General features: G+C 52.9%; 1 protein-coding gene across 4 annotated transcripts in view; it reads left to right on the top strand.

The window, feature by feature from the left end:
- PTPRU (protein tyrosine phosphatase receptor type U) overlaps positions 1-6,164 on the top strand; it is a 78,623-nt gene extending 72,459 nt beyond the window's left edge. For all 4 annotated transcript variants that reach the window (XM_031464542.2, XM_031464541.2, XM_031464540.2 and 1 more), the window contains 5 exons: positions 773-913; positions 3,016-3,141; positions 3,275-3,432; positions 4,570-4,705; positions 4,952-6,164. In XM_031464542.2, the coding sequence (XP_031320402.1) occupies positions 773-913; positions 3,016-3,141; positions 3,275-3,432; positions 4,570-4,705; positions 4,952-5,014 (624 nt within the window). In that variant the 3' untranslated portion in view covers positions 5,015-6,164. The remainder of the gene's footprint in view (positions 1-772; positions 914-3,015; positions 3,142-3,274; positions 3,433-4,569; positions 4,706-4,951) is intronic.
- The last annotated feature ends 7,600 nt before the right edge of the window (positions 6,165-13,764 follow it).

Here is a 13,764-nt window from a genome sequence, read left to right as displayed (position 1 = left end):
TGAGGCAGGGCACCAGGGGAGACTTGGGGTTGGAGCACTGAAAGGGGTAGCCTGGTGGCAGCCCACCAGGCAGGGCGAGTCGGGAGCAGGGAGCAGAGTCAGTGCTGGTCACTGGTCTTGGGTCCTGGGCTGGGGCCTTAGACTCTTCATCCATGGGGTGGAAGGGACCTAGAGATTTATTTATTCAAAAATATTTATTGAACCTCTACAAAGTGCTGGACACAGGCCACCCCCTAAAATCTCTGATTGAGTATACAATGGAATGTCAGTCACTGGTAATTTCTACCAAAAACAACCAGAATTTAATGTAGGTTTTTGGGGGCGGTGTGTGTGTGTGTGGCTATTTTTGATGAGTTGGTAAGGAGGACCTCTTTGAGGAGGTGACAGTTATGCAAAGACAAGAGAAATGAGGGAGAGCGCCTTGTAAACACTTGGGAAATCTGTTCCGGGCAGTGGGAATAGGTGCAAAGGCCCTGAGGCGGGGAGCAAGCTTGGCCAGCCTCCTACCATGCCCAAGCTCCCGATGCCGGCCATTGAGAACCTTTTGCTATTTAGCACCTGGGGGCCGCGGGCTTGGGCATTAGAGGCCTAGGGGCTCACTCTATCAACTCAGGCCTCAGTGTGCTGGCCAACTTTCACACTGGGCCCCTGGAGGCAGCCTGGTCCTGTGGGGCGGAGCTGTGGTGGGTGGGGCGGGAGGACAGCCTGTGGCAAAGGCTCGGCAGCGCCAGGGATGGTGAACAGGCCCCACTGAGTCCTGGTTTCCCTGCAGAGCTACACGCGGAGCGCAGCCTTCATCGTGACCCTGCACCCGCTGCAGAGCACCACGCCCGACTTCTGGCGGCTGGTCTATGACTACGGGTGCACCTCCATCGTCATGCTCAACCAGCTGCACCAGTCCAACTCCGCCTGGGTGAGGGTCCTGCTGGCCGGGCAGGCTGCTTGCCTGCTGCCCCAGACCTCCGTGTATTCAAGGGCACATCTCAAAAGGCAGGGGTTGGATCCCAACTCTGCCATCTCCTTGCTGAGTGATCTTTGTCACTCTCCCTCCCAGAGCCTCGGTTTCCTCATCTGTAAAATGAGGCTCAGACTGGAGAAAAATAACTGCTCTTTATTGAGCACCTGCTGTATGCCCAGGACTCTGCTTTGCGCTTATGGGCTTCAGGTGAGAAAAGTAAGACCCAGAGAGGTGAAGTGGCTTCCCAGGATCACATAGCTGGAAAGTGGCAGAGCTGTACCCCCTACCCGGGGCACCTCCTTCCAGAACCTCTGCTTTTTCAGCCACTCAGTTGCCCATCATAGGGGCCTTTGAGGCAGAGTAAAATTCCAGTCTCCTTACTTTCTGACTGTTTGATCTGGGGTGAGTTAATTTACCTGTTGGAGCCTCAGTTTCCTTCTCTGTAAAATGGGGACTGTCACAGCACCTGTTTTCTCATGGGGTTATTGTCAGGACCGTGTACATAGGATGCTTAGCATGTGCATGGCAGGGATGAAGATGATGAGGGTGACAGTTGCTTCTGAGGTTGGTTCAGGCACTGGCTCTGTGATCTCAGCCTAGGGTTAGCTACCTCTGTTTCCTTTTGGGGCTCCCAAGGCTGGAATTTCTGGGAGGTCCAGATGCCCAGTCTTCCAGCTCCACATGACCATTTCCTCTTGATCTCTGGGTTCCCCCTTCCCCAGCTCCCTGTCCCAAGAGGCCAGGATGATTTGCTGTAAAAAAAAAAAAAAAAATGACAGCTTCTTAATGGCTGCCTGGAGAAGATGGTTAACTAGGTTCTTTGCAAGCCAGGCACTTGATATAAAGGACCTCAGACTGCAGGGTAATGGGCTCCAGCACCCGGGCAGGGATCTAGGGGGATCCCACGTGGCAAGAACCTGCCCTTGCTAAGATGGAGGGGAGAGACCCAGAGGGAGGCTCAGATGGATGTCATTCACTTGTCACTCATTTGCACATTCATTCAACCACCTTTCCCCATGAACCACTCCCTGTCAGGCCCTGCAGCCTGGTGGGGAGGCAGAAAGAGAACACACAGCCCCTCCCAGAACTCACGTTCCAGGGGAAGCAGGTACAAAAACTGATCATGACAGCAGAGGGAGAGGGCTACCATGGAGCTGGCATAGGGACACAGAAGAGCCTGGGGGGATGATGTATCAGGGAGGGCTTCCTGCAAGAGGCAATACCTGAGCCGAAGGGTAGAGTTAAGTAGGGGAAGAGATGGGGGATGAGTGATCCATGGAGAAGGAGCTGCATGTGCAAAGGCCTGAATGCAAGGAGTTGCCAGGACCCCAGGCAAAAGAGGAAGGTAGTATCCTCTCTTCCTGGGGCTTGGTCAGAGAGGGAGGCAGATGGAGCATGGTGTTGTCTGGGAGGAGCCTGGCGACCATTTCACAGATGGAGAATTGGAGGCTCAGAGAAAGGACGAGTCTTGCTAAAAGGCTAGTAGAGGCTGGGGCTTCAGACTAACTTCCCAGAGGACCCACGTAGGCATGTGTGTGTGGGGCTGTGCCTCCTTTGTCCCTCCATTGTCTTGAGCCTATAGCCTGGAGGGGGGTAGATTTAGGACTCTGACTCCAGGGAGGGGTCCTGGGGCAAGAGTTGGGGTGCTGAGCTGTGTCCCAGCATCAGGGACACCCCACCTCTGTAAGCTGATTCCGGGGGGCAGAGGCGGCGAGAGAGAAGGGCTCAGGGTGGGTAGGGGTGACCTGGGGCCTATCCCTGGAAGAAGACAGTGGTGTGTAGGTATGTGTGCTTGTGAGCGTGTTAGGTGTAGCTGGCTAGCAGCATGGCAGTTTGTCTCGGCTGACCTGAGTGCTTCGGTACAAAACACACTGGGGCGGGCGTGCCCCGCAGTCTGATGGGTGAGTGGTAGAGTGCGTGGGAACTGAAGCTGGGCCTGGAGTGCTGGTGGGCCAGGGTGCGTGGGAGCCCCAGGGCAAGCAGGGAGGTGTGGGATGGGATGAGCGGCAGCGGCCCGCCGGCTCTGCTCAGCTCTCCTCTCTGGCCCGTGCTCCCAGCCGTGCCTGCAGTACTGGCCTGAGCCAGGCCGGCAGCAGTATGGCCTCATGGAGGTGGAGTTTGTGTCGGGCACAGCGGATGAGGACTTGGTGGCCCGTGTTTTCCGGGTGCAGAACATCTCTCGGGTGAGTGGTCTGGGAGCCCCAGGGTGAGAACCTGGATGGTGGCTGGGCGGCCTTGAATGACCCCCTTGAGGTCCTCAGTGGGCCACGTAACACCTGGTACTCACGTTCCCTGGCTGATTGCTCACACCCCTAGCTGCAGGAGGGGCATCTCCTGGTGCGACACTTCCAGTTCCTGCGCTGGTCCGCGTACCGGGACACGCCTGACTCCAAGAAGGCCTTCCTGCATCTGCTGGCTGCGGTGGACAAGTGGCAGGCGGAGAGCGGGGACGGGCGCACCATCGTGCACTGCCTGTGAGTACCAGCCTCCATAAGGCAGAAGGAGGGGTCCGGGCGCCATGGGGCCAGGGGCAGAGGTCCAGTGTGAGAGAGGGACTCAGGGATGACACCAAAACTCTGGGCTCCCAGACAGCACAACCTAGACTCTGCCCAGCCAGGTGAGGTTGGCCCTGCCTTCCCTGGAGGAACCCAGCCACTTTCCAGGGTGTGAACTCAATCCTGAACACCTGCCCAGCACTCTCTGTGTGATGTTTGACTTTGACAGTTTAATTAGAGAGAGTCCTATCAGAACCATTTAGCCCATAATATGATAGTACATTCTTTAAGCCAATAGAATTCTAGTTTTTGTTCATACCTGCATGTGTGTAACTTTTTTCTTTTATTCATTCATTCATTCCTTCACATACCTCATTTATTCACTCATGTCTGGGTACAATCACTCCTTTGCCCTCTACTTTTTCATGCTTTCTGCACTTACTGATCCTTCCCAGTGCCAGGCTGGGCACACGGGTCGCAGGGACAGGGAGCTGAATCAGGCAGGGCTTGACCCTCAAGGGCTTTTGGTTCTAGTAGGAGAGATCCTTCGAGAACGGGGCTTAGGGCCTACTCTGTCCCTCATTTCCCAAGAGGAACCCCACAGCCTGGGTCACAGGGAACAGGGGGTAGGGGTGGGGGTAATGGGAGGGTCTCTGTGTGAGAGGCTGTGGATTTGACTGGGAATGTATCTGTGTGTTTGCAGCTGTGTTACTGGGAGTGACTGGTGTTCTCAGTGTTTGTTTTCCATTCTGCTCTCTGGATTTTTGCTTGTTGCTCTGCAGCTGTCCTCTGTAGCTGGCTTTGTCTCAGTCTTTCTCTTGGAGTGTGTCTGGCTTGCTTTCTCTCAGACTCTGCTGCTTCTTCTGGAGGCTCTCTGTCCCTAGATACCTGCCACTTTGGATGTTGGTCTTATCCTCTGACTCTGCCCCTTAACCTTCTCATCTGGCTGCTCATCTCAGTGCCCCTGACCCCTCCCTTCTGGGTTCCCTGGCCCCGCCCCTCCCTCTGGGCTCCCTGACCCTTTCCTTCTGGGTTCTCTGGCCCTGCCCTTCACCTTTGAGTCCGATTTGCCCCCCAGCCCCACCCCAAATCTTTTGTGTCTCTCCAAACTTTTAGAAATGGGGGCGGCCGCAGCGGCACCTTCTGCGCCTGCGCCACGGTCCTGGAGATGATCCGCTGCCACAACCTGGTGGACGTTTTCTTTGCTGCCAAAACGCTTAGGAACTACAAACCCAATATGGTGGAGACCCTGGTGAGGGCCATGCACCCTGTGCTTAGCCACTTCCAACTTCCCGGTCCATGCCCAGCCAGGCTCTTCAGCACCCCTCTCCCGTATCTGGTCCCCACAGTTGGGCCTTGGGTTCTAGTCCTGTGGTGTCAAAACGTTATCCCGACTTCCCCCCTTCTCCCCAATGATGGGTCATGGCTCAGGCTTGCCCCCTCTCCCCCAGAACTAGAGAGGGACCAGGCTGGTGATTCCTTCTCCCCCTCTCCGCAGGATCAGTACCACTTTTGCTATGATGTGGCCCTGGAGTACCTGGAGGGGCTGGAGTCAAGATAGCAGGGGCCCCTGGCCGGGGGCACCCATGGCACACTCAGGGCCAGGCCCACCATCCTGGACTGACAAGGAAGACCTGCGCCCTCAACCCTGTTCAGCTGCAGCCCCCTCGGGGAAAGCACCGGAGTGGGCGCCGGGCCATCTTCGCACCCCTTCCACTGTGGGCAGGGCCTTTCACCACGTCAGTGGCAGGCTGCGGGCCAAGGAGGAGTTTAGCAAGGCTGCAGCTCAGTCCGTCTCCGCAAGGTCCTGCAGGCCTGTGTTGAGAGGCCTGGTACTGCCTGGCAGGGTGACGGGCTCAGAACTGCTGGCTCTGGGGGACCCAGGCCCAGGCCCCTGGACTATATCCCAGCCCTTGGCAGAGATGAGTGAGGCCCGGTAGAGCACGTGCCAGGCCGAGGTTTCCACCCAGCTTGGCTTGACATAGATAGAGCGTGCACAGGGGCTTGGCATCTAGAATCTCATCTGGCGCAGCCCCTGAGGGTCTCGGGGAGACTGGGTTCTGCCCTGATTTGCCAGCAGGCACATCAGACCGGTCCCCCGAGGGGGAACTACCGCTCCCTCCTCCACCCGCTGCCTTCCTGCAGCCCCGGGCATATTTTGCTCATGATCCCCCCATTTCTGCTTCCCTGAATGTGCTCTGAGCTTCCTGAACCAGGATCTGCCCATCCCTACCCTGTCCTGTGGGGGGTCCCTTCCCTTCTTGACCCAATGTCTGCAGAATGAAGTCACCTCAGCCCCCTCTGCCTGTAACTCAGGCCTCACTGGCTGGGTCCTGCTCAGCCTGAGCCAGTGACAATCTGCAAGGCTGAACGACAGCCCCTGGGGTTGAGGTCCCTGTGGCTCCTGATCAGGCCGCCCCCTGGGGAAGGGGCACTGTTAAACCAGGGGTGCTCACCACCCTTAGGGTTTGGAGGAAGAAAGTATGTTTTGGGAAGGAGGATCAATGCTTTTTTGTTTAATTTGTTATTTTTTGATGGAGGGGTGGGAAGGTCTCTTTCAAATGGGGTAGGCCACACCCCCATTCCGTGCCTCAATTTCTCCATCTGTAAACTGTAGATATGACTACTGACCTACCTCGCAGGGGGCTGTGGGGAGGCATAAGCTAATGTTTGTAAAGCGCTTTGTAAATAAATGTGCTCTCTGAATGCCACAGAGCAGCCTTGTGTTTGTCCAACCAGCCTGACTGGAGCTTGCTCACAGGCCCCATCAACCCAGTGCAGCAGGAGGGCCTTGGTCTGGCTTCAGGTTTTCCATCCATAAAAGGGGGCTGGGGGGCATGGACCAGAGCATCACTCAGGGGCCTTCCACTTGCAGAGCTGGTTCCAGGGGACCTTGGCTGTTACTACCTTCACCTAGGCCTCTGAAGCACTTAGACAGGGGCCTTTATCCTGAGACCTCTGAGGCCGACAGAGCTGCCTCTCAACCCCCTGGGGGCCTGGATCCAGACTGAGCTCTTTCTGGGCCAGGGTAGGAAGTTCAAGCTTTGGTGTCAGGCAATTGGTCCCCACCAGCTGCGAGGCTCTGAACAAATCAGCTGCCTCTCCCGGCCTTGGTTTCCCATCTATAGAATGGGGTTGATTCTATTAGTACCAGAGGAGGCAGTGATTAAGTGCCTATGTGGTTCCAAGTGTGCTGGAAGAGCTCCATCTAAAACACAGCAGAGACAGGACAGAGCAGACACATGTCTTCTGGGCAGGATTATCCAGCTACCCGAGTCCAGCCATTCATAGCCTCAGGCTTTCTCTGGGAGGAGTGGGAGGAATGGGCTGGCCGGCCAGGACCTGAGTCACTTCTGGCTCGGTCCCAAACTTGCTGTCTGACTTGGGCAAGACACTTCCCATTTCTGGGCCTCAGTTTCTTCACCACTTAAAGGATATGATCCATTCTCATGACCTCACAATTCAACATCCTTTAATCTGAATTTTAAAAATTTTAGATAGTTAGGATCCCACTTAGCTAGGACATAATCTGACCCACTCACACTCATTCTGAACTGACTACTAAGTCTTATCTGATGGGCCATAAATGTATGTCACAGATACTGGCCAAGCAATAGAAGGTGACTTGCTTTGACCAACAGAATGTGGCAGAATTGACATCAAGTGAGCTCTGGCTTCTAGACCTTGAGGAGCATTGCAGCTTTTGCTTTTGCCTCTTTGGCCCTCTGCCATGTAATGAAGCCTGTCTTGCCTACTGGGAGATTTGAGGGCACGTGGAGAAGAACCAACATGTGGTGATTGAGGCCATCTTGGGCCTTCCAGCCCCGCTGACCTGTCAGGTGAGTGTACCTAAATGATTAAGCGTAACAGAAACTGCCCAACCAACTCCCAGAACTGGAAGAGATAATAAATTGTTCTTTCTTTTAAGCCAATAAATTAAGGGATTGTTTGTTATGCAGCAAACCTAACTGATACCTATGTGTTCTGTGCAGTGGGTCAGTGGCCCTGCCCCTCATCCCGTCAGGTGCTGAGTGCCTCAGGGGCAGGAAGTGCTTCTGTGTTCATCTGATCGTATCCATTGCCCAGCACAGGGCTGGCCTCAGAGCTGCTGCTCAGGAAGTGTTGGCGTGAGGGAGGGAGGGGGGAAGAGGGGGTTGTGGTTCTCCCCATCTGTCTGACCTTGTAAGGCCTTTCAGAGGAGCTGGGAGGGTGGGCTGTATATTAGGAGGGGCGCCAGCTCTGGAATCAATAAGCCCAGCTCCCGCCCCCAGCTCCACATCCCCCCAGCTGGTGACCTTGCTTAAGTCCCCAAACCACCCCAGGCTCAGCTTCCTAATCTAGAAAATAAACGTAATGATGCCTACTTGTGGGATCAGTTGTGAAGTCTAGAGATGAAGCGTTTAAAAAGAACAAGCAGAGTTCCCGGGGACATCATTGTCCCTCAATAAATGCCACCTCCTGTCACAATGCTGAAGTCCCTGGAGTCCCATTACCTTTCCTTTAGCACCTACAACCTTTATCTCTTAACCCACACAACAGCCCTTCTCTGCAGGGGCCGCTACCCTTCACTATAGAGATGAAGAGATGGAGGCTCAGGGAGGCAGTTTCCTTATCCAGAGACACAGCCATTGCATGGCAGAGCCCGGACCTGAACCCATGCCAGGCTGACTCCAGTGCCTGGGCCTAACTGCTCTGCTCCGTGGCCTGTCTGGGTGACACTGAAAGCCAGGGGACCCCTTGATACAACACCAAATGGGCATCTGTGCCTGGGCACTGATTTTCAAATGTTGTGACATTTGTCTGAGGAGGTGGCCTCTCAGAACAGGGGGCCTGGAGCACAAGAAATGGATGGGGCAGATGGCCCTGCCCAGGGCCTCGGGCAGAGCAAATGTGGGGTAGAAGCCCCCGCCCGCTCCACCCCAGTAAATAGGGTTTCTATAAGTGCAGACAGGCCAGCTGCCTATAAACTGCCAGGAGCTACGTTTTTTTCTTTATGTCATAATAAATCTGGCTGCAGGAACCTGCCAAGGCAATTATTACTTCTCACCACCTCTCTGCCGGCCCCTGATTGGGACGTGTTATATATCCTGGGCACCCGGGAGATGGAGCCGTGACGCTGATGGATGCTAAGGCCATTGGCAAGGCCCTAATTGAGAGCGGGGCCTGGCTGCTCCCTGTCACTGGGCTCCCACTGACCTCCCCCCACTGACCTCTGCTGGACAGGGGCTTAACAGACACCGCCATGGCCGAGGGCCATGCAGAAGTAACGGTGCCATAAAATGGGCAGAACCTACCTTGTGATGTGCTGGTGAGAGCAGGACTCTGGCGTCCAAGGCCCTTGTCCGAGGGCTTCCTCCTTGCAGGGGCACTGAGGCCAGCCCTGACCCTCAGTGAGCCTCCAGGCCTCGTCCAAGAAATGGGAGAAGAAACAAGGGCCGTAGGGCTCCCAGGGCAGCGGAAGGCTGGATGTTGTTGATGGGATTGGAGGGACCTATGGTTTCAACAGGTTCAGGCCAAGCTCTCTCCTATCGGTGGAGGCCGAGGGCTTTGGATGAGGTGACCTGGCACGCATGGCGCAAGTCCCCAGCCTCGCTGCTAAGTGCTCTGTGTGGGTGGTCCTGTTGGCCTCGCAGGAAGCCCATGAGGCAGGGACCCTCATCCTCCCCATTTTACAAGTGAGGAGATGGAGGCCCAGGGAGCTTCAGCGACTTGCCCCAGGTCACAGAGCCATTGAGTGACTGACAGACAGCAACGGCCAGAGTCATTGTTTGAGAAAATACGCCAGGTCCCCTCACCGGCCTGCTCAGACCCTCAGTGACCTCCCACCGCTCGGTGAGCGAAGCTGAGCTCCTGGCCGTGAACTCCAAGGCCCTGCCTGATGGGCTCTGCCCTCCCTCTGTCATGTCCCTCCTCTGCTGCTCTGCTTTCTCGGGCCTGACTTCTCCTCATGGCTCCCAGCTCTCTGCCTGGATGCCCTCCGCCCGTCTCTGTGTGGCTGATCCTTCTCAGTGGCCAGGTCCACTCAGATGCCCCCTGCCCCGAGAAGCCCTCCCTGACTGCCCTGAGGAGCCCCTGCCCTGCCGTCCTGCCTGCTCAGGGCCCCACCCTTGTGTGTCCCTCGTTGCTTTCCCGCAGTGGGTGATGAGCTGGCTTCTTCATTGGTTATTTGTTCACTGTACCCCACTTCCTGTGTCCTCTGCAGGTGCATGGTGCCTGCCATGTGCCAGACACTCAGTGAATATTTGCTGAATGTATGAAAGTTGCAAAGCCGAGACTCAAACTCAAGCCTATCTTGGTCCGGAGCCAATACTCGGAAGCACATTACTTTTAGTTTTCCAGATGGTCCAAAGGCTTGATGCCATCTGAGATCTGGTTCCAGAGCTGGCTTGGCTGGCATCATGCTGTGTGGCTTTGAGTAATCACCTGCATTCTCTGGAGCTCAGTCTCCGGACCTGTCCAGTGAGGAGGGGGAACAAGGTAGGGCACCATTGGTCCAACATTGGTGACAATGGGGCTGGCATTGCTTGGTGGCAGTGTCAGGCCACTGGTGTAAGCATTTGCTCTCTGAGTCTGGTGATACCTTGGGCGTGGTTTGGGCTTCGGTCTGATGGGCCTGAGCACCTACCCTGGCAGGTCCTTGGGTTGTATTTAATACAGACATTATCCCTTCCCAGCAGCCCTGAGGTAGATGTTAAAACCATTTGACATAGGAGGAAGCAGGCTCAGAGAGGAGAGGCAATTTGCTTAAGGTCACACAGCTACTGAAGAACCAAGACTGAATTAGAACCCATGTCACTTGACTCCAAAGCCCTTGCTCTTGTGATCATCACAGAAATACTGGCAAATCAGAACCGGAACCACATTACCTACTTGCAATTTCTCTTGTCCATGGGTCAGTTTTCCCTCTCAACACTCACTCAAGCCAGGCTCAGCCACAGACATCTGTAGACAGGCTTAACTGAGGCCCACAGTCAAACAGCCTCCCAGACTCAGTGCTTGGCACCCAGTAGGCCCGCTGATAATGCTGAATGAATGTTTGAATGTTGAATCTGCATATGGTGGGGGTGGCCAGAGTCAGCAGGAGCCAAGGAGATGAGAAGGCCTTTCAAGAAAAACAAAATGCATATCAACTCCCTACTTACTGCCAGGGGTGGGAAGAGAGAACTCGTCCAGGAATTGTATTTTCTGTTCATTTGAAAGCTGAACAATGTGGCTTTCTTGAACTGTGTTTATTATATGATTGCATTCTTTTTGAAGAGCACTGGGGACAGAGTTCATTCTCCAGGGCTCCAGTCCCTGCCTGCTCCTCCCCTGCCAAAGGCAGAGAAACCTTTGCCCCCCTAGCCTCTTTCCTGATAGACCCTTTGCTCTCTTCCATGTCTCTTGCTCCCCTGAGGTCAGTTATCAATTTTTTTTTTTTTTTTTTTTTTGGTCTCTGAGCTTGAAATATATCCTTCTTTGCCCTGCTTTGAGATACTGGAGCTGGACCCTGTAATCAGTTCTTTTGCCAGCTGGAGCAATGTTAGGCTTTGTCAGTAGGGGGCACTAGAGGGACACTGTCAGGTGATTACAGACGTGTGCTTCTATTCCAGATTCTGATCCCCCACCAATCCTTTTATTTATTTATTTTTCTTTCTCAGCACAGGAGCCACGACCTCAGTGGCCCCTGTGGACCAGCTCTGGGTGTACCCTCAGGCTTCACTCTCTGGAGGGCCGCTTCTACAGACAGGTGCTAGCCCACATCCCCTGGCAAGTTTCTTAGCCACTAGAGGCTGCATGTTCTTGTGGTCCTCTCACCCTCACTGAAGAGGTCTGAATCTCAGTCTTGGGGAAGGACTTTCTCCTCAGTCTTTCAGCTCCATCATTGTTCACTCTCTCTCAGCCTAGACATATTAGCTGCTTTTTAAATTTTCGCAGGCCACCTTTTCTTCTGAGTGTCTTTTTCTTGCTGCTTCCCGATCCCTTAGAATCCTCTTTTACCCTTGTTGGTAATTAACTACCTTTGCAAGTTAACTACTCTTTATATTAAAATTTCCATGTTCAAATTATGGAACATGTTCAATTATATTACTCTGTCTCCCGACTGGATTCTAGTTGATATAGAATTGGGGGCAAGGATAATCCTAGGAGACAGACCCTCAAAGGTGGGATTTTGGTTGGTTTCATTGTGCCCTTGGGCTTGAGCTCAGTGCTGAGCTCCTTGCCGATGGGATATGGGATGCTAGGAATCCACAGGAGAGTGGCGTCGTCATTACACTATCACCTGTGAGGGACATTGATGCAATGCTGATGGAAGCAAGTGTCTGGGGAGCCCAGCTGACTACTGCACTTGACCGTTACATGGGTAATTATGACCGCAAAGACTGGAGTGTGAGACGGATCCTTGACTGCGCCGAGGCACTTGCTTGAAAGAAAATGATGAGTTCAGGTCATTTAATTCTCAGCTCCAATCATGGTTTGAGAACCATATAGCTTTCATGGCTTCTTTAAAAGGATCTTATTTCGTGTAGCCATAGGGCTGATATTGCTGAAAATAAAATGTAAAATTTAATGGTGTGAGTCACAAAGTTTAAACGTCAGTTAAATTTACAGCATTGCCAAGTTTCTCACGTGAATGTTTGCGCATAAGTTAGGAAAGAATGGGATCCTGCAACATCTGGTAGAGACATCTGGTTGGACTCAGATGAAATGGAGAGCCACTCCGAGGCTCCCTTTACCCGTGGGAAGAACTTGCCCCCTTGTCTCTGAAGAGACTAGTTTTTCTTTGTTTGAAAACCCTGTGATGTGGGGCAGATGACTTGAAAGGGCTGAGCATTCTCCTTAAGACATAACACAAGCATCCTTTGTTGCCATTAGATCAATAATGAAGGTTGAATCTCAGCATGCTCCGTGGGGCCAGGTGCACACTGTAATCCAGGAGGAGACTAGTTACACAACAGAAGAATGGCAAGATTTGACATAATCTGGGGGAGTATAGACAGGGGTTGTTACTAAGGAGGATGGTGGAGGATGATACTAAGTCATTCTGAATTCATGGATGTGGATTTGGGATTTAATGTGTTAGCTTGTGCAGCTGAAGGTGGCTTTAACATTTTAGTTGGTTGATTGAAACTTGGACTTGAAAGTGGCCTACATTTAACAAGTGGAGATGCTAGCGTTTCCATGGAGTAATGTGGAAGAAGGACTCCAAAGCCTTAAGGGTAGAGGATGTTGGAGTGGATTTATCGTGTGTGACCTGCACAGCCACCCCCAAACTATCTTCCATGAAAGGCTTTGAAAAACATATTAGTGAGGAGAGAATCCACATCCTTAAGATACTCTGTGGATGTTCACATTTGCAGGCCAGGTGTTAGCAGAGAGTATGCTGTCATTCAGATGGTTTCCCTAATCCATGGGGATGATAGGATCCTGGAGAGAGGTTAAGTGGCAGCACTTAATAGCCAAAGACAAGGGGAGTGAATTTACCATAAATGGCAGCAGGGGTGTACCAGTGATCAGAATGCCTTGGCCAGTAGAGATCTTTGGTGGTGACTAATTGATCAGTGTATCCACAGGAAGGAAATAGATGGACAGCCTACTGGAGTATTGCTTAACGTACATAACAGAAAAACCAACGAATCAACCTCTTAAACTGGTGGCCAAAACCCGAGTTGACTTACTACAATTGGAGAGTTGTGGCCTCTTCTCAGTTTTGAGACAGATCGGAGCCCCTTGACTGAAGAGGAAGCCAGGCCCCTCGAAGAAACTTCCTGTAGCAGGGGTATGATCATGTACCATAAATCTTCCTCCAAGTCTTCAACAAAGGGACCTGTGACCATTTACTAGATGACTGCACATGGGAAAAGAAGGTGCTTGGATCTTTGGAGATTATTAGACACTGCTCTGAATTTATGGTAATTCCTGGGGAAGCAAAATGCCAACAAGGCCTACCAGTCAAAGTGACAACTTAAGTAGTCATGTAATAGAGACTTATTTCAAGTGCCTCTGGTGTGTTACTTCCCCAGTTCCTGAATGTGAAATTGAATAGACATGCTTGGAACCTGGAAAAATCCCCACTTTGGGTCTCTGACTCATGAGGTGAGGGCAACTGCAGAAAGAAGGACTAAATGGAAGTTCCTGGAACTTCCTCTCTCTACCACGACAGTAAATTGGAAGCAATTCTATCCCTGGGGAAATATCAGAGATTGATGAAGGCTTAAATATACTCCCATCCCATTCCCACTTAACTTGCCTGTTGGCCTGTGCAGACATTTGACGACTTGGAGGTTGACTAGATTATTCATCTACTTCATTGAGTGGTGACTCCGACTG

Source organism: Camelus dromedarius, chromosome 14 (genome assembly GCF_036321535.1).
Source record: "Camelus dromedarius isolate mCamDro1 chromosome 14, mCamDro1.pat, whole genome shotgun sequence".
Taxonomy (NCBI): Eukaryota; Metazoa; Chordata; class Mammalia; order Artiodactyla; family Camelidae; genus Camelus; species Camelus dromedarius.
Note: the sequence above shows the minus strand (reverse complement) of the source record. Positions and strands in the feature narration are given on the sequence as shown.